At 40.9% G+C, this 26,805-nt stretch overlaps 1 protein-coding gene across 2 annotated transcripts in view; it reads right to left on the bottom strand.

Annotated features, from left to right (window-relative positions):
* The window catches only part of ireb2 (iron-responsive element binding protein 2), a 68,215-nt gene that overhangs the window by 7,905 nt on the left and 33,505 nt on the right, over window positions 1-26,805 (bottom strand). Inside the window, exons 4-21 of one of the 2 annotated variants that reach the window (XM_072282253.1) lie at window positions 23,941-24,078; window positions 23,092-23,313; window positions 22,236-22,305; window positions 21,459-21,642; window positions 20,186-20,325; window positions 19,906-20,077; window positions 19,718-19,818; window positions 18,414-18,530; window positions 16,636-16,795; window positions 14,780-14,915; window positions 12,555-12,639; window positions 11,941-12,097; window positions 11,715-11,839; window positions 10,651-10,755; window positions 7,577-7,719; window positions 3,814-3,961; window positions 3,593-3,715; window positions 3,321-3,506 (exon numbers count right to left, since the gene is read on the bottom strand). In XM_072282253.1, the coding sequence (XP_072138354.1) occupies window positions 3,321-3,506; window positions 3,593-3,715; window positions 3,814-3,961; window positions 7,577-7,719; window positions 10,651-10,755; window positions 11,715-11,839; window positions 11,941-12,097; window positions 12,555-12,639; window positions 14,780-14,915; window positions 16,636-16,795; window positions 18,414-18,530; window positions 19,718-19,818; window positions 19,906-20,077; window positions 20,186-20,325; window positions 21,459-21,642; window positions 22,236-22,305; window positions 23,092-23,313; window positions 23,941-24,078 (2,512 nt within the window). The remainder of the gene's footprint in view (window positions 1-3,320; window positions 3,507-3,592; window positions 3,716-3,813; window positions 3,962-7,576; window positions 7,720-10,650; window positions 10,756-11,714; window positions 11,840-11,940; window positions 12,098-12,554; window positions 12,640-14,779; window positions 14,916-16,635; window positions 16,796-18,413; window positions 18,531-19,717; window positions 19,819-19,905; window positions 20,078-20,185; window positions 20,326-21,458; window positions 21,643-22,235; window positions 22,306-23,091; window positions 23,314-23,940; window positions 24,079-26,805) is intronic. The other variant, XM_072282254.1, reaches the window with a different exon arrangement.

Below are 26,805 nucleotides of genomic sequence, written 5' to 3'. Positions count from 1 at the left end.
TGAGGAAGAGACCTTTGGCCCTTCTCCCACAGAGTCAGGTGTAGTGGCGAGGGCTAGCTGTGGGCAGACTGAGTTACAGCAGGACCAGGAAGGAAAAGAAGCGGGGCCCCGGACATGGGACAGGGGGCTCCGAGTTGTAATGGTGGCCTGAGTGAGAGAGGAGTTGGCAAGCAGAACCGAGGTATCCCTAGTAGTGTCCGAGCCTTTAGGGTTTAGGTGAGGGGGATTAGGAAGCTCCCAGATAGGTTGGCTTATGTAGCGCCCGTAGTACTGTTTGGGGAGCAATGTCACTGTGTATATCTGGATGGGTTTTTGTGTCTGTAGGACTGGTTGGCGAGTTATTTAGAAGTCATGAGGACATGACTTTATTTGGTGGGGGGAGAGTGTAAGGGGTTTCTTATTTTATGTTACTGCATAGTCTAATTAAAATGGCTTCTTTGTTAACTGCTGAGAAAGTCCTCCTGCTAGCAGTTTGTTTGGATCATGTTACTGATAAGATGGTGAACAAACCAATTGGGATGGATGTTATGCTTTCTGTGTGTCTGTAAGTTAGTGTATGTGCGGGTTTTTTTGGGGAGAAGGCGGGAGAGAGAGACAGAGGATGGACCAGGTGCTGTGAGTCCACTAACGGGGTTGGACACCGAGCAGGAGTCCGAGGTCCAGGGTGTTCGGCGAGGAGAGGAGACGAAGACGGACTCGTGTGGAGCATCTGGTTGACCACCATTGTTGGTCCCAGGCGGTAGGTCGAGGTGGTCCGAGGGGTCGCAGGGTGAAGAAGGAGGGTCCTGAGCTCCCACTGTTTGTGCACGAAGAGATTGAACTTTCATAAGTGTGGCTCCTTTTATATTTTATTCTCTATTAATTATATAGTTCCAGTAATATCTATAAACTGTAAATCATTTAATCATATCTGGTGTATTGTCTGTTATTTGGGCGGGGTGTGGTACATCGCGCAGCATCCACACAAACTAATTACCCAGTTTGGCGGGGCCGAGGGCTGTTTCCCTAGACGATAGTGAACCGAGCGACCCTGAGGCTGGCCAGGGGGGCTACACTGCTACACTGAGAACTAGGTTTTGCAGCTTATTGATTTAGTTTTGAGGGGTTGATAGTGCTGAAGGCAGAGCCATAGCCAATGAGCAGCATCCTGATGTACAGACCTTCACTGTGCAGATGTTTCAGGGCTGAGTGAGCAGCCAATGAAATGGTATCTGCTGTTAACCTCTTGTGACAGCAGGCAAATTGGAGTGGATCCAAATCACTCCTCAGGCAGGAGTTGATATGTTTCATCACCAATCTCTAAAAGCCCTTCACCACAGTGGATTAAAGTTCTACTGAACAATAGTCATTGAGGCAGTTCACTACATTGTTCTTGGGCACCAGTATAATTCAAGCCTGCTTGAAGCAGGTGGGTACCTCAGATGCCAAACACTCCAGCCAGTTGATTAGCATTGGTCATCAGTACTTAGCCAAGTACATTGATTGGACACATGCTTTCCATAAGTTCATCCTCCTGGAGGATGCTCTCACATCAGCCTCAGCGAATAAAATCACAGGGTCTTTGTAAGATCGTGAAGGTGTCTCCATGTTCTGTCGGTCAAAGGAAGAATAAAAGATATCGAGCTCAACTGGGGGCAAACCCTTGTTGTCACATACGTTGCTTAGTTTTATTTTGTAGGAGGTGATAGCACTCAAGCCCTGCCATAGCAGTCTAGCATCCTTCTGTGATTCAGTTTTAGTCCGAAATTGCTACTTTGCATGTGCGATGCCTTTCTGAAGGATGTAACTGGACCTCTTGTACTTTTGTGGATTGCCAGACCTGAACGCCTCTGATCTGGTCCTCAGCAGACTGAGGACATCTTGGTTCATCCAGGGCCTCTGGTTGGGGAAAACTGAATAATTTTGTGGGGACATACTTATTTGCTAAATGCAATACTCAGTAAAAGTGTTTGCTTAACATCTGCCTTTGGGGTGTATGTAAACTGCTGTCAGCGTCATGGAGAACTCTCTCAGCAAGTAACATGATGGCACTTAATCATTAGATGTCCCAGGTCAGGAGAACAAGAGTGTCATAAGACCACTATGTCTAAACACCACTAAGAGCTTATCATGAAACACAGACCCCTACCCTTTGTCTTCATCAATCCATCCAGTAGATCGAGAACACTCGGGGTGCATTGCTTGTCTTGAGTAAGCCACGTACCAGTGAAACAGAGCACATAGCAATCCCTCATCTTCCTCTGATACATCAATCTTTCCTTTCGAGGAAAGATTGTTTTTTAGCAATTGTACCTGAGCTCACAAGATACTGGGTAGAGAGGTTTCACACCCTGATGCTTATGTCTGGCTTAAAGATCTCCCCTCCATCCTCTCTTCTGGTGATGAACGAACTTCATTTGCTTGAAGGTGTCATATCTGCATTCTGAAGAGTAAAGTTTGCCAAGTCCTCCAGGAGATTGCAAAATCACTAGTTTGTTTACACTGTTCAAAAGTACATTTCTTAATGTGAAATTATAAGCTTCAGATTGCAGTGATAATAGTTCAAAAATATATCTCGAAGTTTTGTGAGCTACTCGCAAAACTTCACCGTATATCACCAGCACCATTTGTGATGTTGCTGCCTTGGTTTAGCTGTCTTTCGTTCTGATTTATACTTGCAGAACCAAAGACAGCATGCAATGCTTAAAAAGTACAGGTATGCGTCGCTTAACGTCCACAATACATTCTGTGAAATCGGATGTTATGTGATTTGTACGTTGTATGAACACCATACTATATACTTAGCAAACCTATACGGAGTACTGTTGTGTACCTGTATTGACTAAATCTATGTCATTAGCAATTTCTCTATATCCGATATAGGTCCCTCTCACATTTTCGTGAGCCTTGTAGTTCTCAGTGAAGCCGATCCTTTAACAGCTTCGAGGATTTTTTCTTTGTTTTTCAGGATTGTCGTGGTTGTCGAGTGTGACATGCCTAAATCGCGAGCAATAGCATTCACTGGTTTTCCACCTTCATATTGTTTAATAACCTTTTGTTTCACTTCCAAGTCAATACTTTTCCTTTGCCTCTTGCTGCTGCTATCACTAGGAGTGGTTTTGCTGCATTTGGAAGCCATGATGCACCTTACGGTAATATTTTCGAAAGAAAATTAAACAGAGAGATAACACTACTACACTCAAGAGACGCGCGATACACGAGATTGGTTACATCCGTTACATCACGTTCTCCAATCTACGGACATATATGCGATTGGACATTATCCGAATGGATGTTAAGCGGCGCACATCTGTAATCTACACTAAAAGTTCTGCACATACCGTTATATCCACTGTTATTCCTGGAGACAAATCTTCAGGAATTATTATCGTATACCGCTCCTTTCCGGTGAGTCCTAGCTTATCTACATTTTCATCTGGAAGAAACTGAAGGGGAATGACACCCATTCCAATCAAGTGATTCTTGTGCATTTTCTCATAGCTCTCAGCTAGAATGGCTTTCACGCCCTGCAGAGGATACAAGAGGATTAGACTAGCAAATTAAAGCAGAAGTTAATGGTGATTCTTATAAAGTCAACAGAAAGGAACTGTACCAGCAAATATGGTCCTTTGGCAGCCCAATCCCTCGAACTACCCAAGCCATATTTTTTCCCAGCTAAGATGATTAATGAAAATCCTTCCCTCTGGTATCGCTCTGCTGCATCAAACACATCGAGCTGCAAAGGTAAAATAAAAGAATACAGCATAAGCATAAAGAGAAATATGCAAACAATTTTATTCTTCTGTTAAAGTATAAATGATCCCAAGTACTTACTGTTTGACCAGAGGGTATGTGTAATGTTTTAGGTGCAGTTTTGCCAATAAATTTGTTCAGGAGCCTAATATTGGCAAAGGTCCCTCGGGTCATCACAGCATCGTTACCCCTTCGGGCTCCGTAAGAATTAAACTCACGTGGAGTGAGGCTGAAGGTAAAAATAAGAATTTACATACAAATTATTGATGATTTTCTCAATTTCTCTTTGAAAACTGGGTTATTGTTTTAACTGAATTCACAAAGAGAGAGAAGGATTGGTATAATATTTAATCCAACGGCACAGGAATAAATTAATGAGCTGCATTACAAATTTAACACAATTTAACACAGTGTATCCTTGCTGGTCATAAAGAGTCACTAAGTAAAAGTGGCAGGCCGGCAAATCCAGGGCAAAAATCAAAAAGGGCCACTTTTCAACATAATTATATAAGGGCTAAGAGTGTTGTAAAAGCGAGCCTGAAGGCTTTGTGTGTCAATGCAAGGAGCATTCGTAACAAGGTGGATGAATTAAAAGTGCAGATTGTTATTAATGAATATGATATAGTTGGGATCACAGAGACATGGCTCCAGGGTGACCAAGGATGGGAGCTCAACATTCAGGGATATTCAATATTCAGGAGGGATAGACATGAATGAAAAGGAGGTGGGGTAGCATTGCTGGTTAGAGAGGAGATTAACACAATAGAAAGTAAGGACATTAGCCGGGAGGATGTGGAATCTATATGGGTAGAGCTGCATAACACTAAGGGACAGAAAACGCTGGTGCGAGTTGTGTACAGGCCACCTAACAGTAGTAGTGAGGTTGAGGATAGTATTAAACAGGAAATTAGAAATGTGTGCAATAAAGGAACAGCAGTTATAATGGGTGACTTCAACCTACATATAGATTGGGTGAACCAAATTGGTAAGGGTGCTGAGGAACAGGATTTCTTGGAATGTATGCAGGATAGTTTTTTTGGACCAACATGTCAAGGAACCTACTAGAGAGCAGGCTATTCTAGACTGGGTATTGAGCAATGAGGAAGGGTTAATTGGCAATCTTGTCGTGAGAGGCCCCTTGGGTAAGAGTGACCATAATATGGTGGAATTCTTCATTAAGATGGAGAGTGACATAGTTAATTCAGAAACAAAGGTTCTGAACTTAAAGAAGGGTAACTTTGAAGGTATGAGAGGGGAATTAGCTAAGATAGACTGGCAAATGACACTTAAAGGGTTGACGGTGGATATACAATGGCAAGCATCTAAAGATCGCATGGATGAACGACAATAATTGTTCATCCCCAGTTTGGCAAAAGAATAAATCAAGGAAGGTAGTGCACCCGTGGCTGACAAGGGAAATTAGGGATAGTATCAATTCCAAAGAAGAAGCATACAAATTAGCCAGAAAAAGTGGCACACCTGAGGACTGGGAGAAATTCAGAGTCCAGCAGAGGACGACAAAGGGCTTAATTAGGAAGAGGAAAAAAGATTATGAGAGAAAACTGGCAGGGAACATAAAAACTGACTGTAAAAGCTTTTATAGATATGTGAAAAGAAGAAGATTGGTTAAGACAAATGTAGGTCCCCTACAGACAGAAACAGGTGAATTGATTATGGGGAACAAGGACATGGCAGACCAATTGAATAACTACTTTGGTTCTGTCTTCACTAAGGAGGACATAAATAATCTTCCGGAAATAGTAGGGGACAGAGGGTCCAGTGAGATGGAGGAACCGAGGGAAATACATGTTAGTAGGGAAGTGGTGTTAGGTAAATTGAAGGGATTAAGGGCTGATAAATCCCCAGGGCCAGATGGTCTGCATCCCAGAGTGCTTAAGGAAGTAGCCCAAGAAATAGTGGATGCATTAGTGATAATTTTTCAAAACTCTTTAGATTCTGGACTAGTTCCTGAGGATTGGAGGGTGGCTAATGTAACACCACTTTTTAAAAAAGGAGGGAGAGAGAAACCGGGGAATTATAGACCGGTTAGCCTAACATCAGTGGTGGGGAAAATGCTAGAGTCAGTTATCAAAGATGTGATAACAGCACATTTGGAAAGCAGTGAAATCATCGGACAAAGTCAGCATGGATTTGTGAAAGGAAAATCATGTTTGACGAACCTCATAGAATTTTTTGAGGATGTAACTAGTAGAGTGGATGGGGGAGAACCAGTGGATGTGGTATATTTGGATCTTCAAAAGGCTTTTGACAAGGTCCCACACAGGAGATTAGTGTGCAATCTTAAAGCACACGGTATTGGGGGTAAGGCATTGATGTGGATAGAGAATTGGTTGGCAGACAGGAAGCAAATAGTGGGAATAAACGGGACCTTTTCAGAATGGCAGGCAGTGACTAGTGGGGTACCGCAAGGCTCTGTGCTGGGACGCCAGTTGTTTACAATATGTATTAATGACTTAGATGAGGGAATTAAATGCAGCATCTCCAAGTTTGCGGATGACACAAAGCTGGGCAGCAGTGTTAGCCGTGAGGAGGATGCAGGGTGACTTGGATAGGTTAGGTGAGTGGACAAATTCATGACAGATGCAATTTAATGTGGATAAATGTGAGGTTACCCACTCTGGTGGCAAGAACAGGAAAACAGATTATTATCTGAATGGTGGCCGATTAGGAAAAGGGGAGGTGCAACGAGACCTGGGTGTCATTATACACCAGTCATTGAAAGTGGGCATCCAGGTACAGCAGATGGTGAAAAAGGCGAATGGTATGCTGGCATTCATAGCAAGAGGATTCAAGTACAGGAGCAGGGAGGTACTACTGCAGTTGTACAAGGCCTTGGTGAGACCACACCTGGAGTATTGTGTGCAGTTTTGGTCCCCTAATCTAAGGAAAGACATCCTTGCCATAGAGGGAGTACAAAGAAGGTTCACCAGATTGATTCCTGGGATGGCAGGACTTTCATATGATGAAAGACTGGATCAACTAGGCTTATACTCATTGGAATTTAGAAGATTGAGGGGGGATCTTATTGAAACATAAAATCCTAAAGGGATTGGACAGGCTAGATGCAGGAAGATTGTTCCCGATGTTGGGGAAGTCCAGAACGAGGGTTCACAGTTTGGAGATAAAGGGGATGCCTTTTAGGACTGAGATTAGGAAAAACTTCTTCACGCAGAGAGTGGTGAATCTGTGGAATTCTCTGCCACAGGAAACAGTTGAAGCCAGTTCTTGGCTATATTTAAGAGGGAGTTAGATATGGCCCTTGTGGCTAAAGGGATCAGGGGGTATGGAAGGAAGGCTAGTACAGGGTTCTGAGTTGGATGATCAGCCATGATCATACTGAATGGCGGTGCAAGCTCGAAGGGCCGAATGGCCTACTCCTGCACCTATTTTCTATGTTTCTATGTTTCTAAGCGTTGTCGGAGCCACTTGTCCACACGAATGCAGGTTTCAGTATATCACTGAGAGTCACTGCTTCAAACAACCTCTCAGACAAGAAAGTTCCGAAAAGATTCCAACCTATGGCTGACAAAATCTTCAACTCCTGCTAACATTTCTAACAACGACATTGTATCAACAACATTATTTTTGAAGAGAATAGAGTGGCCTGTTTTTTGAACCAAAATTTGATTTGGAAAATTAGAAGCTGTTGTTCTAAAGAGCACTTTGTTCTATTTCAGATTTTTATAATCAAGTTATTTTCTTTTTAAATCAACTCAATTGAATTGGTTTATTTAGCTTGTATACCTTTAGTAAGAGATCCAACATTCTCACTTTAAACACCATAATGAACAGTAATAGAGTGAAAATGCTGGCCCAAACTTACCCTCTGGAGGTCAGATATCTAGCTGCAGCACTGTTACGGGCTATACTGCCAGCTGGGGAGATGTGGTCAGTGGTAACAGAGTCTCCCAGGTGTAGCAAGACATGGGCATTTTCAATGGACTGAGGGCAGCCGGGCTCTTTGGTCTAAAGAAAGAAAAAGGAAAGATGAATTGAAATGAAGACAACACATAAATGATTGTGACCACATTCACAATTACAGTAAAGATTGCATTTTATTTTTATACTATAACATTTCTAAGACCAGTATGTGTCCACCATCTTCTAAATAGGGGATAAAAGCGAGAGGCTGGGGCAAAAACAGAATAGGAAATGATTTCAGCCACCAACAGATCTAAATACCTCAACTCCATTCTATCCCGCTTGGTCCTGTCCCTTCCCATCCACATCCCGACGTTTCACATGCTCTCAATCTCAACAACTTTCAATTCTTTGGCCTTGACCAAATCATTGTCGTCATGGTTGTCCAGTCCCTGTACGCTTCTATTCTCCCATCAAGAAGGTCTCAAAGCTCTTCACTTCTTTCTTTACAAAAGACCCAGCCAGGTCCCCTCCTCCATCAGGCAGAACTGGTCCTCACTCTCAGCATTTTCTCCTTTGGCTCCTCCCGCTTTCTCCAAACTCAAGAGCTAGGCATGGGCACTCGCATGGGCCCCAGCTATTCCTCCCTTTTCATTGGCTATATCACACAGTCCATGTTCCAAACCTTCGCTATATTGATGCTGCTTCATGGACACACACTGAACTGATCAATTTCATTAATTTTGCCTCCAACTTTCACCCTGCCCTTAAACTCACTTGGTTCATTCAGAAATGGACCTCTCTCCCCTCTTTTAATCTGTCAGTCTCCACCTTTGGAGACAAGTTATCTACCAATACATTTCCTAAACCTATCGATTCCCATGGCTATACTTCCTCACAACCTGTAAAAATGATGTGTCCCCCTTTCTCAGTTCGTCTCTACCACATATGTTCCCAGGATTGGGCCTTCCTTTCCACCATTGAAGCTGCCTTCACCCGCATTGCCTCCATTTCCCAGACGTCCACACTGACCCCATTTTCCGAACACCTTAACAGGGATAGAGTTCCTTACCTACCACCCCATGAGCCTCTACATCCAACACATCATTCTTCACAAGTTCCGCCGTCTTCAAAGGGACCCTACCACCAAAATTATCTTTACTCCCTATTCTTGCCCATTCTCCACCTCTCCGCTTTCCGCAGGGATTGCTCCCTTCATGATTCCCTTGACCATTCATCCCACCCTACTAACCTCCCTCATGGTACATTTCCCTGCAAGCAATGCCACACCTCCTCCCTCACCTCCATTCAGAAGCCCAAACACTCCTTCCAGATGAGGCAACACTTCACCTGTGAATCTGTTGGGGTAGTCTATTGTATTCGGTGCTCCAGGTGCGGCCTCCTCTATATTGGGGAGACCCAACGCAAATTGGGGAACTGCTTTGTCGAACACTATGCTTCATCCGCCAAAAGCGTAATTTCCAGTGGCCAACCATTTTTATTCCTATCCCCATAGCAGCTCTGCAAGTCAGTCCATGACTTCCTCTTTTGCCACTCTTAGGTTGGAGGAGCAACAGCTCATATTCCATCTGAGTAGCCTCCAATCTGATGACATGAACATCAATTTCTCCTTCCGGTAATTTTTTTCTCTCTTTTTTTTCTTTTCGCCTCTCCTTCCCTTTTCTTCTGTTCCCCACCTTGGCCTCTTACTCTTCTCCTCACCTGCCTATCATCTTCACTTGGTTGGTTCCTCTCCTTCTTCCCTTTCTCCCATCACCCACTCTCCTCTCCTTTCAGATTCCTTCTTCTCCAACTCTTCACCTTTAGCACCCACCTGACTTCCCCTACAACCTTCTAACTTGTTCTCCTTCCCTTACCCCCACCTTTTTATTCTGGCATTCTCCCCCTTTCTTCCCAGTCCTGATAAAGCGTCCTGGACCGAAATGTTAATGTTTATTCATTTTCATAGATGCTACCTGACCAGCTGAATTCCTCCAGCATTTTGTGTGAGTTGATCTAAATATTTTGACTGGTGACATTTGAAATATGATTCTAGCAATCTAACTACACCATGCTACAGTCTAAAATCACCAACACCATTGTTAAATGAAAAAAAATTCAGCTGGTTCATTACACTCTATTAAAGGATGGTTTCAAATTAGCTACTAAATCACAATCTAATATTCTGGAACAGAAGGATAGATATTTGTTCAATTGTAAAAAAAATACAGAATATATTGAGTGTAAATTTTCCAGCTATCCTTTTCTATATATTCACTGGGCAAAAACTGAATGCATAAATTCATGTAGGAGGAGAATGGGAGAATCATCGTTTGAGCAAAACGGTGACGGCTGTAGTTAATGGAACTGAACTCCATTAGCTGGGCACAACACACTGCAGCTATTTTCCAGTCAGTGATGAAATTCTACTTCAGCTATGGCCTGACACAGACTTAAGTTTTAAGTTGTTTGGGTTCACAGTGAAAGCTCTCAATTATCAAGCCACATTTCTCTGAAAAAGAAACAGAAGCTGGCATAAAGCTCCTTGTGCAGAGAGCATGGTGAAACTCTTAAACAGATGAAGCCAGGATTTGCTAAGTCTTTGCTGCTCACCTTGTCACAACGATGACAACCCATGCCTCTCACAGATGCTGCTGGACCCGCTGTTGTGGCAGATTCTGTATCTGCAATTACTTGCGTCTGTTTCCCACTCATTGCTGTCCTTTACCGTCTCCACCTATATACATCTTAAAAATCCACCCAAATGGCCATCGTGCACTTAATTCTTCAAGTATTTCCCGTAATGGGGAGGAAGTCGATGGTTGTGATTCCATAATTTTCCCTCCCCAAAGGGTTATTCGGATAGATTTGTACCACTTGTTGGTCTGAACCATTTTGCACTTCTGCAGCACTCTGCTCATTTAATAAAATACTGCAACCACTGCTAAGTCTCAAGATCAAGAGTATCAGAATGAGGATGGATAGAGTGGCAAATAAAGGGACAGCATTCCTGATTATTAAAAAGATATTACTTACAAGTTTATCAAAAAATGAAGGACATCTGATATAAGTTGACTTTGAATCCCAAGGATAGAGAAGTGACTCTGGAGCTTCCAAGGCATTCCAGCGACTGTTTCCTTTCTAGGAAGGAAAAGAAGATACTGCTGAATACTACTGACATGTTCAGATTCCTTTAAGTGTAAAGCAATAAAAAGGTTACTTGTGATTTCTTATTATCTGATTAGAGGGGAGTTGAATGATGCGATATGAAGTGACTCTTTTGTAGGACACTTCCAGTCTGCAACCTTGAGCTCCTGTGCTTCAATTTTCTCTCTCCACCTCCCATTTTGATCTGTCTTTGACTTCCTACATTGCTCCAATGATGTCCAACATTAGCTCAAATAATAGCACCTCATCTTTCATCCGGGTACATTTCTTACATCATAGTTTGTGACAGAAAATCACATTTGTTGTTTTGACATTGACAAAATTTTGCTTTTACCACACATCTCTTGCACCGGCTATCAGTAAATGACAGTCATACAGCATGACAGCAGGCCTTTTGTCCTCAGTCGTCCATGCCAACCAAGGTGCCCACCTCAGCTAGTCTGTGACATTTGTCTGTGTTTAGCCCATATCCTTCTATCCATGTACTTATCCATATGTCTGTTAACTGTTGTTATTGTATGTGCTACAAGTACTTTCTCTGGCAGCCCATTCCATTTATGCACCGACCTCTGCAAGAAGAGGTTGGCCCTCAGGTCTGTTTTAAATTTCCCCTTCCCCTCAAAACTATTGTTTAATATTTAACGAATAGTTCATTGCTGGAGTCATGGAAAGTGTAGTCTTCTGCATCAAAAATATGGCAGTATGCAAAATGTTCTGGTTGGCATGGGTCCTCTGTATGACCCCTCAACCCCTATTATATTTACACCAGGGCAGGTATGGTAGGAATAGGAATAGAAATAGAATTAGGTTACAGGATGCATTGACACCAATCCAGTCTAGCCTACACTAACTGTAGAAATACCACAGACAGCAAGGTAACTGCTGCACCTTCCTCTTACTCCCTTCTGCTTCTAAACCAAACAATTACCAACCTCTAATTTGTCTCTCAGTTCTCTGAACATGGACGGGATCACTTGCTGCTCCTCTACCCGCTGGATCTCTTCCCTGCTGGGCCAAATATCACGCAGGTAGATCTCTCTCCCTTCAGAATTCACACCTTACAAACAATGGCAAAATATTACTTCCACTTTTTTTTTCCAAATTAATCAAAATGAAGCTTTCAATATGTAAATGTTTATTGACAGACTGAATGCTTACCTAAAGGCTCCTTTTCAAAGTCTATATTAACTGTGCCAGCAATGGCATATGCTACAACTAAAGGAGGAGAGGCGAGGTAGTTGGCACGAACACAGTCACAGAGGCGACCTTCAAAGTTTTTATTTCCTGATAAAATTCCACATGCAACTAAGTCACCCTGTACCAAAGCGGGAAAAAGAGCAAATCAGTCTGCATTGATCAGATCTACAATCTAAGGCAGAGGATTACTATAAAATTAAACCAGGAATACAGCAATGACTTAGGAACATCTTAAAGAGAAAATAGGAGGGGGAAAGGGAGACAGGCACAGAGAGGGGTGGGAGTGGAGGGAGAGACAGAGAGTATGCATAAGAAATACTCAGATCCAAAATGTTTTGGCCAAATAGTGTACACTTTCATTACAAAATGCTGAAATCCAAGATTTACTTGGTATATATTCACCCATCTCCAGAGAATACGCCTCATAATATGTTCCAAAATAATGTTGCCTATTCTGTATCTAAATGGTAAAATCATTAGGAAACTGTTGGTAGCGCTCTTATTGCACGTCCATCTGCTGTCATTAAGGAAATAAAACTCCACCATAGAGACGTACCACGAACACTTGGTTTTACCTGTTTGATCCCAGTGATCACAGAGTCCGGTAAAGGGGCAGTATTCCCAACACAGGTCGCACACCCATAACCAATTACTTCAAACCTGTTTCGAAAAGACAGACAAGTGTTGTTATTCCCTTTAACTACATTTATCAATGAAAATACAAAACTACTCATTCTGGAAATCTAAAATGAAATCAAGAAATGCCAGAAACGCTCAATAAGTAAGAAAGAGAAACAGAGCTAATACTTCAAGTTGCAGAGTCTGCTAAAGGGAAACATTAACTCTGACCCTCTCCTACAGATGCTGCCTGACCTACTGAATACTTCCTGCACTTTGTTGTTATTTTACCTTTTCTATTGTTGAGTCATGAGTGATTATTTCTTAAATTCACAACTCATTTTCCAGGTCAGAGGGTAGCTCGCACACCTGTTGAAAAGACTTGCAGGCTTCAGCACTACTTCTTAATACAAGGACATGATCTTTTTCTTGTTTATACTTAGACCATAAGATCATAAGACATAGGAGTAGAATTAGGCCCTTCAGCTCATCGAGTCTGCTCCACCATTCCATCAAGGCTGATCCTGGATCCCACTCAACCACCTTCATAACATTTGATGCCTGACCAATCAGGAAACTATCAATTTTTGCTTTAAATATACCCACAGACTTGGCTTCCACAGCTATCTGTAGCAGAGCATTCCACAGATTCACTACTCTCTGGCTAAAAAATTTCTCCTTACCTCTGTTCTAAAAGGTTGCCCCTCAATTTTGAGACTGTGCCCTCTAGTTCTGGATACCCCCACCATAGGAAACATCCTATCCACATCCAGCCTATCTAGTCCTTTCAACATTTGGTAGGTTTCAATGAGATGCCCTACATTCTTCTAAGTTCCAATGAGTACAGGCTCAAAGCTGCCAAACGCTCCTCAAACGTTAACCCTTTCATTCTTGGAATCATCTTTGTGAACCTCGTCTGGACTCTCTCCAATGACAACACATTCCTTCTGAGATAAGGGCCCAAAACTGTTGATAATACTCCAATTGAGGCCTGACTAGTGTCTTATAAAGCCTCAGCATTATCTCCTTGTTTTTATATTCTATTCCCCTTGAAATGAATGACAGACATTCATTTGATTAGCATAAGCCAAACATTTGTACTGAAAATGAGAACACAATTTCCTAGAGTAACAAGCAGATTACCGGTACAACCTTACTTAAAGTTTGCATCCTTAAATAATAACTCACAACTCAGTAACAGCTTAATTCTGTTGTTTTTCAGCTACTCAACCACCCAACAGAACTCAATCACACACAAACTAGTAATAACTTTTACTTGCAAGGTTGGTAAAGCTGCTGTAGGTCTCAGTCACTGGAATTTACTGCATGTTTTAAATTGGAAAAGTGTGCTGAGTAACCTGCTGGATACTGATAGAGGAAGTGCTTGCTACCTGACAATCTTCTGACCATGAATAACAAATACAATCTGTTACAGAATCTTCAAAATTTCAAAGTACATTTTAAAGCACGTATTCTATATACAACCTTGTGACTTGTCTCCTTACAGGCAGCCACAAAGCAAAGAAACCTGTTTAAAAAAGACGGTCAAAAAACACCCTACGTGCAACCAAAAAAACAAATCGTGCAAACAGTAAAAAGTAAGCATTTTCAAAAGTAAAGCGTTCAGAACTAAAGTTTATGACAGTCAGTCCACAGCTATGAAGCCAGTTGTCACTGCAACTGATCCAGGAGCCCCGTTAGTTTCAGCATAGACACCAGTAAACCTCACCAAGCACACCGGCCCCGATACCATCACCTTTTCAATCTGCCCAGCGCTCAGATCGGCCAAATATCAGCTCACTTCTCGCTCTCCGGCCTGGGCTCCACAGCCTCGATTTGGCCCATACAAGTCACATCACAACCTTCCTAGACCTTCAAGACTTCAGTGCACAAACAAAAATGACAAGTCGCACAGGCAGTTCAGAAGCTCAGCTCCGAAAGGGAAGTTGCAGGTTACGGATTGCAGTGATTGTTGTGAAAAGGAAGTGTAATTAGTAGAGTAGTCAGTAGGTTTGTTTGCTACCAGTAAGGCGTCACTGTGTTTCATCAGCACCATCTTAAACCAGAAGTGCCAAATCCACAGAGAAAATTCTCTCTCCTGGTATCTCATCCTCAATGGAAATTATATTGGAGCTACCTTAACCCCATTAGTGAGGAGAGCCACACACATGAAAACACCTACCCAAGGGTATGCAGATAAGGGAGCACACCGCTGGCATTCAAGTAATACGTCACCATCCCACTTCCAGGAGACAAGCTGGTTTTAATGTAAGGTTTTACAGACAAGCCCACTTCAACGGCTTTCTTGGCCAGCAAACCTGGAGAAAATATTTAAACACTCATTAGGACTTTTTATGAAAACATAAGAATTACCGGAAACCTCAAATCCATGTGAAAGGGGGATTATAACTTTTAAAAAGCTGAGTGTTCTGCCCATTAAGTACATCCTGAAGAGCTGCAATCATAGAATACCAGTCTTTCAGCCCACCAAGTCTGCACCTGCTTTTCTGAAGAGCAAGCCACTGAGATCTGCAATACTTTACAGGCTCCTACAGAATTTATATCCTCTCTGCCACCTGGTGGCACATTCCAAATACTAATCACTTATTTGCTTGAATGAAACTGTCACATCACTTCAGATCTTTTCACCAATCACTACACCCCTTGTCTTATCTTCATTAAGGATCAGACGACCGCTTCAATGGTCAGTTCATAATCCTTCATCCACAAAACTATTTCTCACATCTTCTGCATCTTTCACATCACTCCCAATGTGCAGTAACTGGAATAGGATACCAGTGATTTAAGCCAGTTACTTGCAGACTGCTGTACTAGATAAAGGCACAGAATCTCATGTACTCAGTCAACCAGTGCTGCTACCAAATACTCCCAGGTCTCTGTTCTTTCACAATTTAAAAAATTGTAAGATTTAGCTTATATTGTTTTAGTCATCCCTTAGCATACAGTATGTTACCCCTCCCTTTTGTCTCTTTCTGCTGTAGAAACAGCATCTAATCTTTGCCCATAGCAAATCCCCACAAATACCAATTAATATACTGCTTGATACTGAGAGTTGGATGAAAGCTGAATATTGGTTCCCACCTTCTTTAACTGGTCAGGAAATCTTTGAACTCCATCTGAGGGGTTGGATGGAGTTTCAATTTAGTGGTTCATTTGAAACATTACCTCAATGGCACAGCACTCCTTCAGTATAAAAATGAAGTAACAGTAAAGGTTACTTCATTTCGTGGGCCTATCAGTGAAACACTGAAGAAAGAAGGCGCCCACTTGATAACCCAGACGATGCCACCACTCACTTGGCCACCCCACAGAGTCTAGTCTATATGTTTCAGGAGTGCAAATAAGGGATATTAATATCCAGTCCTCATAACATACCATTGTTTCAGATTGGTCAGAATAAGCTCACATTTTGATTAGTCATCTTTCAGAACCCAACACTTCGGCTACTAGCGGTCAGCATCTGAATGGAACCAACTTGGTGCCTGCCATTTGTATTAATTAAAACTGTGGAAAAAGCTCCATAGTATTTCTGTCCCCAGGGTGGCAAATCCACTAATTCCAATTGTCATGGCTGGGCAGAAAGCTGGAATGCTCAGAATCCCCCTGAAACCGTACCTTAGTGACATCTGTGAGGGCATAGGGTTTGGACAAGAGTAGGTAAGAAGGCAATCAGACTACTGGTCTCAATGACAGAGCTCATCTTCACCTCAAAAACATCTCACCACTGCCTCAGGTACCGCTCCCATTTCCCATTTATATATTTTCCATCCACACCAAAACCCCCTACCATCTCGGAAAGTCAACCCTGCGAGGTTTGCAAGCTCTAAGCTGTTGCTTTTCTGGGAATTAAGATCTATTAGCCACACTCATTTTATTGGCATTTTACAGTTAGAAGATCCAAGCTCACTGTAAATGCAACATGTATTCATCTTTGGCTACACCAATTTTCTATGACAAATAAATTTCAAATGCAAAATAGTAACTTTATAATAAAATGATCATAAAGAGATACTTTACCTGCCCCAAGCATGACAGCTGGATTACAATTATTTGTGCAGCTTATTACAGCAGCGATGACAACAGACCCATGAGCGAGGTTATAATCTTTTCCTTCAAACTCAATGGCAACAATTTCTTTCTGCTTTTCTGGAAGAATCTGAAAACCCTTAAAACCAATCTGCACAAAATGAAAGTTAGAATGCAGTTACAAACCCAATTTGGGAAGCTATGGGTTGGAATAAAGAAACATCCAGTACAAAGTACCCAATCAAATTTTAATGACTGTAAAATACGCATGTTCTAGTCACCACTCATTCAATCACTCCCACCACCACCACCACCCCCCAAATTGTTGATATTTGACCAGGTTTAGGGCTCAACTCACTGCCAGAAATCCCTCAATGGCCAAATTAACAATGTGCAGGCCTTGATATAATTCAACAATAAATGGAGCAGGGAAATGGCACGTCACTAAGCAAAATCTTGTCATCAGATACCACATCTAACTCAAGGTGCTGAGATACAGGACGATACTCCAAGGGAAGGCAGAGCTGAGAACAGCTGACCAAGTGTGGACTGGTGATGGAGTTGGAGTTTTACCTCGTCAATAGAATTTCACTTCCTCTGACTGCAGATATGGTAATCACCAAGGGTGATATTATAGAACTAGACACCAGCACTACCACACTGGGATTGACATGCGGGATGGGAGGTCAATCACACAACAGAATCCATACAAATGACTGTTAGACTGTGAGGACACAACCCACCCACCAAATAGTTACTGCTGTCCTGGTCAGCAGGAGTGACAATAGCTTAATGCTTCACCAATAACAGCAAACATTTAGTAAATAGTTACAGGGAGTTTGAATGATTTGCAGAACTAATGCATCATTTAATCCATCATCTAACCATTGGAAATCCTGATGGTTTGGTGTCTGGCTCACAAGATGATGTTCCCTGTGCTCACTTTCCAATCACCAGGACCTCCATTTCATCACTTTCTTTAAACTTACAGGGTTCACAGGAAACCTTATTATAAATCTACATGACAGTGGGGGGAAAAGTGAATTGAAAGCATATTGGGATATTATTAACATAGCCTTCAACAGTCTGGAAAATCTGCCATTCCAGCACTACCCATGTTCTGATCATGCAGGATTATCAGAGTTTACCTGTACCCATGAGTTCCTTAAAATAATGAATTACAAATTTAATTATTTTGCAATAACATGCATGAAAGTCTCCAAAATTCAATCATGTTTTCCTTCTATTTACTCAGGTACGTTGCTTAGATTCTGGCTGCCTTCCCAAGAATGGGAGTACTAATGGAAGAAGCACTGAGAATGATTACAGCACGTGTTCCGGAGAGTGATGCTGTGACAGGGATCAGGCCTAAATCTCGTCCGTCGATCCACTGCAACACGCATCTGTGTCAGGAACTGAGCTCACACCCAGCAGTGAAACTGCCATGACTCAGTGCATTGAGGCGGCTGTGAGAGCTGGCACTGGGCAGCCAGTCAACACTGGGATGGAGGGCTGAAGGTGGAAACCTAGTGGGCACAGCGAGTATGGGTTGTTAATGTAGTTCAGTGCCAACTGCTCCATACCCTGATAGAACACCTGGATTTTACGGTCTTTCCCTCTGCCTCCCATTAGATGTGATGGAGGCTATTACTGCCTCAACTCCTTTTGGCCGTTCATTCTCCACGGCCCCAAGTGGTCTCTATGGTAACAAACTCAATGGACAAATTACAATTACATGTAGATTTTCAAGTGATTCCAACAGGACGTACCTTTTCATTCAAGCTGTTTTGGAAATCTTTCTTCATATCAGTGACTGCTACTCTGTCTTGTGGCCGCTTTGGCCCGCTCACATACGGGACAATAGCTGACAGGTTTAATTCTATAACCTGAGGACAGAGCCAGGAGATGATCAACAAATACTGAGCAGCCTTACAATAGATGAGCTAATCAACAATAAAATACAAACCTGTACATATTTTGTTTTTTTTGGCTCCAAAATCAGCAATTCTAGACAAATAACTTAATTCTCAAGTGCCACTTACTAGTGTTTCACACTTTAGAATGCTGATTGGAGTAGACTCATAAAAAGAATATTTTGTCCCGCATAAGACATGGTGCTTACCTCCTTTATCTTCAGAGGGAACATACCAAACATCTTAGAATCATATAACTTCACAAAAGACACGTCATAGAAGTCAATTAAGTGCATGCTAATATTTAGAGTCATGAGCCCAAATCAGTATCATTAGAGCAATCTAACAAAACAGCAATATAATGAATTCAAAAACTATAAGTTATATTGATAGATATGGACTTTTCCACATGAAAAAACATTGCAAGGAATGCTACAGAAATGCTATCAAATTTCACAGAAAGTGTTATGATGCAACCAAAAGCTGGGTCAGACAGGTAGATTTCAGAGTGTACAAACACGGAAAGCTACCATGCATGAACAGCAAGCAATTAGGTATGTAAAACACGTTAGATTTATTGAAAAGGGGTTTACTGAGATTGCACTGGGGTTGTCTCCTTGCCGAAGGAAAGATACTAGATTGAATGCCAAGAGGGGGATGGGAAACTGAATAAGCCTACTTTTTTCCCCTCTGGAGTTTGGAGGAGTGTCTACTGCTATTGATAATTATGCTGCCGCAAACTTCAGGCTAACAAAAGTTTTGGATTATAGAAATCAAGAAATATGGGGTAGCTCATGGATGTAGAATTGTTGTAGAAATTAAGCCATGACTTTAGCGAATGAAAGAGCAGCACATTTCCTTGTACTTATCCTGTTTCCACAACAGTTGGGTAGACGTGGGAAGCCAAATATTAACTACACCCTGATGAAGTTAAATAAGGAAAAAAAAGGAACATAAATGAGAGAATAAAATGCAGGACAGACATAGAACGGTGAATGACACTGTTGAAAGCCAGTATGATCCCAACGAACTGAATGGCCTCTAATGCCAGATACATAACCAAGTATAAAAGAAATCAACATAATTTGCCTCCGGTTTCTATACTTTAGCTCATTAGCATTATACCACATGATCTCACTCATCCTATTAAAATTAATTACCTGTGAATACTCCGGGTCTTCTGAGGAATTCTGATAGTCTCTAAATAGTTTCACAGCTTTTAAATAAGTCTTCACAGCTTCAAGTTTCTTTTCATCATAACCTATTAAATTAGAAAAGTTGTAAGAAGTTGAAGGGAAATAAATTACATGCAACTTGACTAATTCCACAATTCTACAGTTTTCCTCACCCGTCTGCTTTAAGTGCCTTAAAGTAATATCATCAACTGGGAAAAAGCTCACAGTAGCACCGTATTCAGGACACATGTTTGCTATTGTTGTTCTATCTGCCACAGACAGCTGGGACACTCCTGGACCAAAAAACTCTACAAACTTTCCAGAAACTCCAACTTGTCGAAGTTGCTGCAAGAAATGAATTGGGGAAAATTAATATATACTTTTCTCTTTGTCTGAAATCCGGTGAACGTTATCAAGAGTATTTCAAGAAATTTTATCAAAGTTTCTCCTTACCTTGGTAACACTTAAAACAACATCAATGGATGTCGCTAAAGGGTTTGTGGTTCCTATTAGCTTACATCCCACTACCTCAGGTAAGGTCAGGGTAACTGGCTGGCCCAGCATAACTGCTTCACTTTCTATCCCACCAACCCCTAGAAAACAAACCAAAATATATTAGCAGCAAATGCAGAAAGAAACTTCATTATCCCACTAACAGTAAAAATGAACAGATTATAACATGAACAAAATCGGTTATAAATAATGCTCCGGTCATAAGGCAGAAGTCCAAAACATCCTGCATTTCTTTTCTGCAAAAAGCCAGAAGAGCTAATTGCAATTATTGACATAGATGAAAATATAATACCTGCTGGAAAGCTTTCATTATATATCCAAACGTCCTCAGGGTATTTAATAAAAAGCTTGCAAATTATATAAAATCTTTCATTATCTCAGGATGATCTGATGAGCCTTAAGCTAACAAAGCACTTTTGAAGTTGGAATGCAGGTCAGACAAAGAATATGTTTTATAATTACACTATAAATTCAATCTTACCCACCTATATCTAAGGAAATAAAGGAATGTGAGACTGAACATCGAATGATGGATGACCATCCAGTGCTATATCGGCAACATAAATACCATCTTCCTCCAGCAGTAACTTTTTTGAGTTGGACAACAGAAAGATTTGACAATGAGTACCTTGTCTGTCTGCCTCACATGCACAAAGACATAAGAATTTTTCTTTAAATCTCTTAGAACAGTATCATTGATTGCTCCCATTTTAGCAACAAGCACTTGAAAATTTAATTTGGAGGTAATGCACACAAATCTATATAAATAATGTGAATTAGTTACTGAAGATGTAGTTTTTTTAGCCTTTTATGTTGTCCTGACTTTTCCTGGAGACTTACGTTAAATTAGTGACCATGACAGAAGTAAATTAATTTTAGCATTCAAGCACAGTATTCTACTGTTGAGTTGGTTCAGTTCCCTCATGATTAGTTTCCAAACCATACTTCATGCAAGACTGAGTGTCAGGACAAATATATTCCAAAAACCATGTTCAATTAAAAAACTGTAGAACAAGCCGAAATCAAAACGACCAACTGCAGTAATCTTTTACTACAACAGACCACATACTGAACTAAGATTTAATCAAATGAACCCAAAACATTACATTACTAAACTGTTGAGATTTTGTTCTTATAACCACTTCAGGTAAACAAGTTTCCAGCTTCATAGTCTTATTGATTAAAGACAATCAAAGTACAAGGAACTACTTACCCCATCCCAGAATGCCAAGACCATTCGCCATTGTCGTATGGGAATCCGTTCCCACCACACTGTCGGGATAGAAAACCCCTCCTAGGTCAAACACCACACGGGACAGGTATTCCAGGTTAACCTGGTGAACTATTCCACTCCCTGGCGGTACCACTGTAACATTCTGAAAGACTCTGGAAGCCCACTGAATCAAAAAGGTAGACCATGGGTAAGAAAAAAGTAAAAAAAAGACATTTAAAATAATTAAACCAACTATACATTGTATTTTTAAGGTAACAGTAATTTTCCTACTTTCAATATTCATTTTAATGTTCAGTGCTTTAGTATGGTTTTTCATTAGTCATATTTCAATTCTGAGTGTATTCTAACACTTCTCAATTTGCTGTTATGAACTAGTGCTGGGCAGGTGTAAATGCAGCAATGCATACATGTTCCAGTTTTAATAAGGCAAGTCACTAACAGTGAAGCCAGTATTCCCTGGTTCGTGAACTGTATAAGGTTTCCATAAAGATTTATCTGTGGCTTGTGATCTTTTGTCACTAACCCCATTCTGCACAACTCAGTGCTTGCTGTTCCTAATGTTGTGTACAAGTCTGTCCCATGACACTGATTTTTAAAAAATGGTTTACCAATGTACACTACTGAATACTCTACTTAACAGGGCACTACACGTCTCTGACCGACTCTGCTGGGGTGGTGAGTAACTATGTAAGGACAAAGGAATTTACAATAAAAAAGATATTTAGGAACTTCAAGATGTTTATCATAATGGTATACCTTAAGAAACTGTAGCCGTTCCTTATTTCTGTTGAATTCCATTTCCTGCCCCCTTAATAATGTTTCTGGTCTAGAAAAAAGAACACAATAAATGAAAACACAACTTTCACACTCTTTTGACACCAATCTTCAAGAATAGTGCAGAGCAAATATTATTAATTGGACACAAACTAAATATACCGATTTACATGTATTTACAGATTAGAATATACAACAGGCGTATTTAGCACATCGTGGTTGCTGCAACATTCAATGTTAGCCTCGTATCATACACCCATCTTTGCCCATGTTTCTTAAAACCTCTGATTAAAAGAAATGTACCAATTATTAACAGACCCAGTTTCAACAGCTGAATGAGGAACAGAGTTCTGCACTCTTACCATTCTCTGCATGTAGGCATCGTCTAGTTCCACATCTGAAACAGCTGGCTCTAATTTTTAAAGCAAGCCATGTACATTCTGAAAACTACATATCACCCTTCAATTTTCTAAATTGCAGGGAATACAATCCAAACTGAATAAAAGGCTGTCATGATTTAATCTTGAATTCATATCATTCTAGTAAATCTCTGCTGGTCCTCTACAAGGTAAACACATTCTTCACAAAAATAGCATCTATAAGAGAATAAAGTACGCCAAATAAGGCCTAAATGGAACTTTCTGGTGCGCTTAGCATGTTTTCTAACTCCTTGTTCTCTACAAACTCAGGTATGTCACACATAAGTGTTTTTTTTTAAAGTGTATCTTAACCAAGATAACAGGTTATAGTTCGGCACCATTTCAATAAAGTAGACTTCAAAGCCGGTCTTAACTTCCAAAAAAAAGGTAAAGAAGTGAAGCAGAAGGAAATATCATACTCAGCCACAGGCTGCAGGTGGAAAGGACAGAGCAAGGGGGTGCTCTCTATTTCTGCATTGCGTGTTCCTGAGGATATGGAGCCTGCACCACTGTGACACGAACTGAAACAGCCGCGGAAGCTTCGACACGGAGATGCCTTCGACTGCAACTTGGCACCGTAAGTTTTAGTTGCTGATGCAGAACCATCACCTCCACCAGGGTTTGGGGCATTTTGTATGGCACTGTTCAACAAAAGTCAGAAGTACAATTATAATCATACTCAAGATGGGTAATAATTCCAAGTTTTCTTTTTGCATTTTATTTTCTTGAAAAAAAAACACTATCATCGCGAGGCATCGTTTAATGTGAACCAACAAAAGGAGCATCACATAGTGAATGAAAATCAATGATAAGATAATCAAGATTCCTTTTATAACTTATCATCCAACAGCATCAGAATGAAAATTTACACATCAGAACAGAATCAAACAGCATAAGAGACCACACTGACATCATGCCTGCATTGGCTGCCTTTTCTCTGCTTCGCTACCAGACAACTGCTTCTTTTTAAGTAGCTAATCAATTCTCCTTTAAAAGTTATTGTTGCCACCCACTCTATAAGACAGGGCACGTCAAATAATTCACAGCATAAGAAAAATATTCAACTCATGTCTGGCTCTATGTTAATAACCAAAATTAATTGTGCATGCTGCTTTAAAGTAGCTATTTGAATAATAAACTCCTGACAAACATCTTCATTTTAGTTATATTTGCACTGTACAAAATATATACATTGGTAAAATTACATTACTATGCAAGTGAAGTTCCTGGCGTTACAAACAAGAATTACCCATTTTTAGTTTGCTTGCCTTTTGCTGTAATCAATCTGCAGCGAATGGTCCACAATCAGGTCAGTGGGACAGACTGGGCCAACCTTGGCAGGGTCTCCTCCAAGTTTCTTTACTGCTTCTCTCATAGCAGCAAAATCTACCACTGCAGGAATCCCTCTGAAATAAATCAAATCAACAAGCTGAAAGAACAGTCACTATACTGTTCTTTCAAGGAACCCATCATATATTGGCTAATTCCACCTGGTGGCTTAACCAACTTTTACCACTCAATGAACAAACCCAATTACATATTCATTATTACATTATCACTTGTGGAAGCTTGCCATGTCCAAACTAGCAGAGACATTTGTTATAATACCAATGGTTATACTGCAAAGTGACTGAAAGTACATTTTTCTTTTGTGTTCTGCAAAGTAGGACAAAGTAAATTGCATCACAAAGTTCACATTGAAAGCTTCTAAATAATTCAAACTTTATACAGTGGTGTCATATTTGAGTTATTTTTCCACTTTGGGACTATACTAAAGATAAATGTTGAACTGTCAGTCCTTTACTACCATCAAAAAGAACAATTAACAATTATTGGAGATACTGTGCGGATAAGTAGGCAACATCAAAAAGAGAAATAGAATTAACATTTCATTCCATAAAGAGAGAAAAAATAGGAACAGTGGGCCACCAAATTCTTCAAACCTGCCACATTCAGTATGATAGGGTAATTGCACACTGTCTTTTACCAGGGTTGGGGAATCAAGAACTAGAAGGCATAGTTTCAAGGTAAATGGGGGAGATTTAATAAGAAGCTGAGGGGCAACTTCTTCCACTCAACAGGGTGGTCCGTATACAGATTAGGCTACTAGAGCAAGTGTTTGAGGCAGGTACATTAATGGCATTTAAAAAGCCCTTGGAAAGGAGGGATGTGGGCCAATTCCAGTCAAATGCAACTAGTTTGGATGGAAATGTTGATTAGTTGGGACGAAGGCAAGTTTCCGTGCTGTATTTGATCCTTGGCCTCTACCCTATTTTCTTATACGATCCTAGAACTCTACATTACCTGCAGTGCAAAAGTCTACCACGGCCCTAAATGTAATTAAAGATTCAATATCTGAGAAAATTCCAGATTCAGTATGAAATTTCTCCTCACCCCAGTCTGAGGCGATGGACGCCTTATCCTGAGTCCCTTTTCTAACCCCTTATCCAGACACTTCTACCACCAAGAGCTATATCCAATAGTTACATCTACATTTTTTTGGGTAGGTATTTTGGAAGGCAAGTACTTCATGTGTGGTCTCACCCAAGTGCTATATGGTAGTAGAAAGACTTCTAGGATCTTATACTCCAGTCCCCTAGCAATAAAGGCTATCTGCTATCTGCTGAAATGTCCTCACCCCGAGCACTTCACTCTGCACAGCTCCACCTAACTATTTCCAGCATTTTCGAAACACATGGCATTTTTTTTTAAATCTTATTCACAGCAAACTTCCAATGCCCAGGAGGCAGTTGTGATAGACCTTCTCCTCACTCCTTGTGTACTCAATTTCTCGAGGAGTGTGAGGTAGGACTAAGGACGCTGTCACAATAATGAGGAAATCACAATAAGTCACAGTGGTAACACGGGAGGAAAATCAGGTGAGAAACTTTCGTAGGGTTGGGATATAGGCACTCTAGTCCATGCCAAGCCATTTAAACTGCCTAGCCCCATCAACCTGCACCCAGACCATAGCACTCCACACTCCTCCCATCCATGTGCCTATCCAAACTTCTCTTAAACATTGAAATCAAATTCACATCCACTACTTGCACAGGCAGCTCGTTCTACACCCTCACCATCTTCTGAGTGAAGAAGTTTCCCCTTGTTTCCTTAAATATTTCACCTTTCAACTTTAACCCATGATCTCTAGTTATAGTCTCACCGAATCTCAGTGGAAAAACTTGCTTGTATTCCTAACTATACCCCCCCATTATTTTGTAGCTATCAAATTTCCCCTCAGTCTTCTACATTCTAGGGAATAAAGTTCTAACCCATTCAATCTTTTTTAAAAACTCTGGTCCTCCAGTACCAGCAACACCCCTGTAGATTTTCTCTGTACTCTTTCAATCTTATTTGCATTTTTCTTGTAGGTAGGTCACACAAATACTCCAAATTAGACCTCACCAACATCTTATACAATTTCAACATACCACTCCAACTCCTGTACTCAATACTTTGATCTATAAAGGCCAACGTATCAAGAGCCTTCTATCCGACCCTACCTACCTGTAATACCACTTTCAATGAATTATGGAACTGCATTCTCAGATTCCTTTGTTCTACTGCACTCCTCAGTGCCCTACCGTTCACGGTGTAAGACCTACCCTGGTTGGTCATCCCAAAGTGCAACACTTCACACTTGTCTACATTAAATTCCATCTGCCATTTTTCAGGCCTTTTTTCCAGCTAGTCCAGATCCTGCTGCAAACTTTAATAGTCACACCAAAACAATACAAATATGAAACCAAATCATCAAGGGACCAACATGATGCAACTCCAAGTGGACCTTTTAACTACAGTGTCTTTTCAGGACAAACACTTCAGCCACTAAGGAAGCAAAAGGGAAAGTAGGTCAGGTGGTCATAAATAGGTGAACCCATATACTTTAACATGATAACAAGTGTCGCATTCTACTTCTGTTTCTGTCAATAATACAGGAGAAACTGACACCATCAATTCACAGCTCTGGACTTCCAAAGGATTTGTAAATTCCAATCTAGTGTTTTTTTTAAAATGACACCATGACAATGCTTTTATTTCTGTTCAGCATTTGTTTGGTCTATTTTAATTCTATTTTCAAATTAGAAATTCTGCTATTCTTTTAAAACTCTCAACCAATATTCCTGAAGAAA

This window comes from Mobula birostris, chromosome 18 (assembly GCF_030028105.1).
Source record: "Mobula birostris isolate sMobBir1 chromosome 18, sMobBir1.hap1, whole genome shotgun sequence".
Classification (NCBI taxonomy): domain Eukaryota; kingdom Metazoa; phylum Chordata; class Chondrichthyes; order Myliobatiformes; family Myliobatidae; genus Mobula; species Mobula birostris.
Note: the sequence above shows the minus strand (reverse complement) of the source record. Positions and strands in the feature narration are given on the sequence as shown.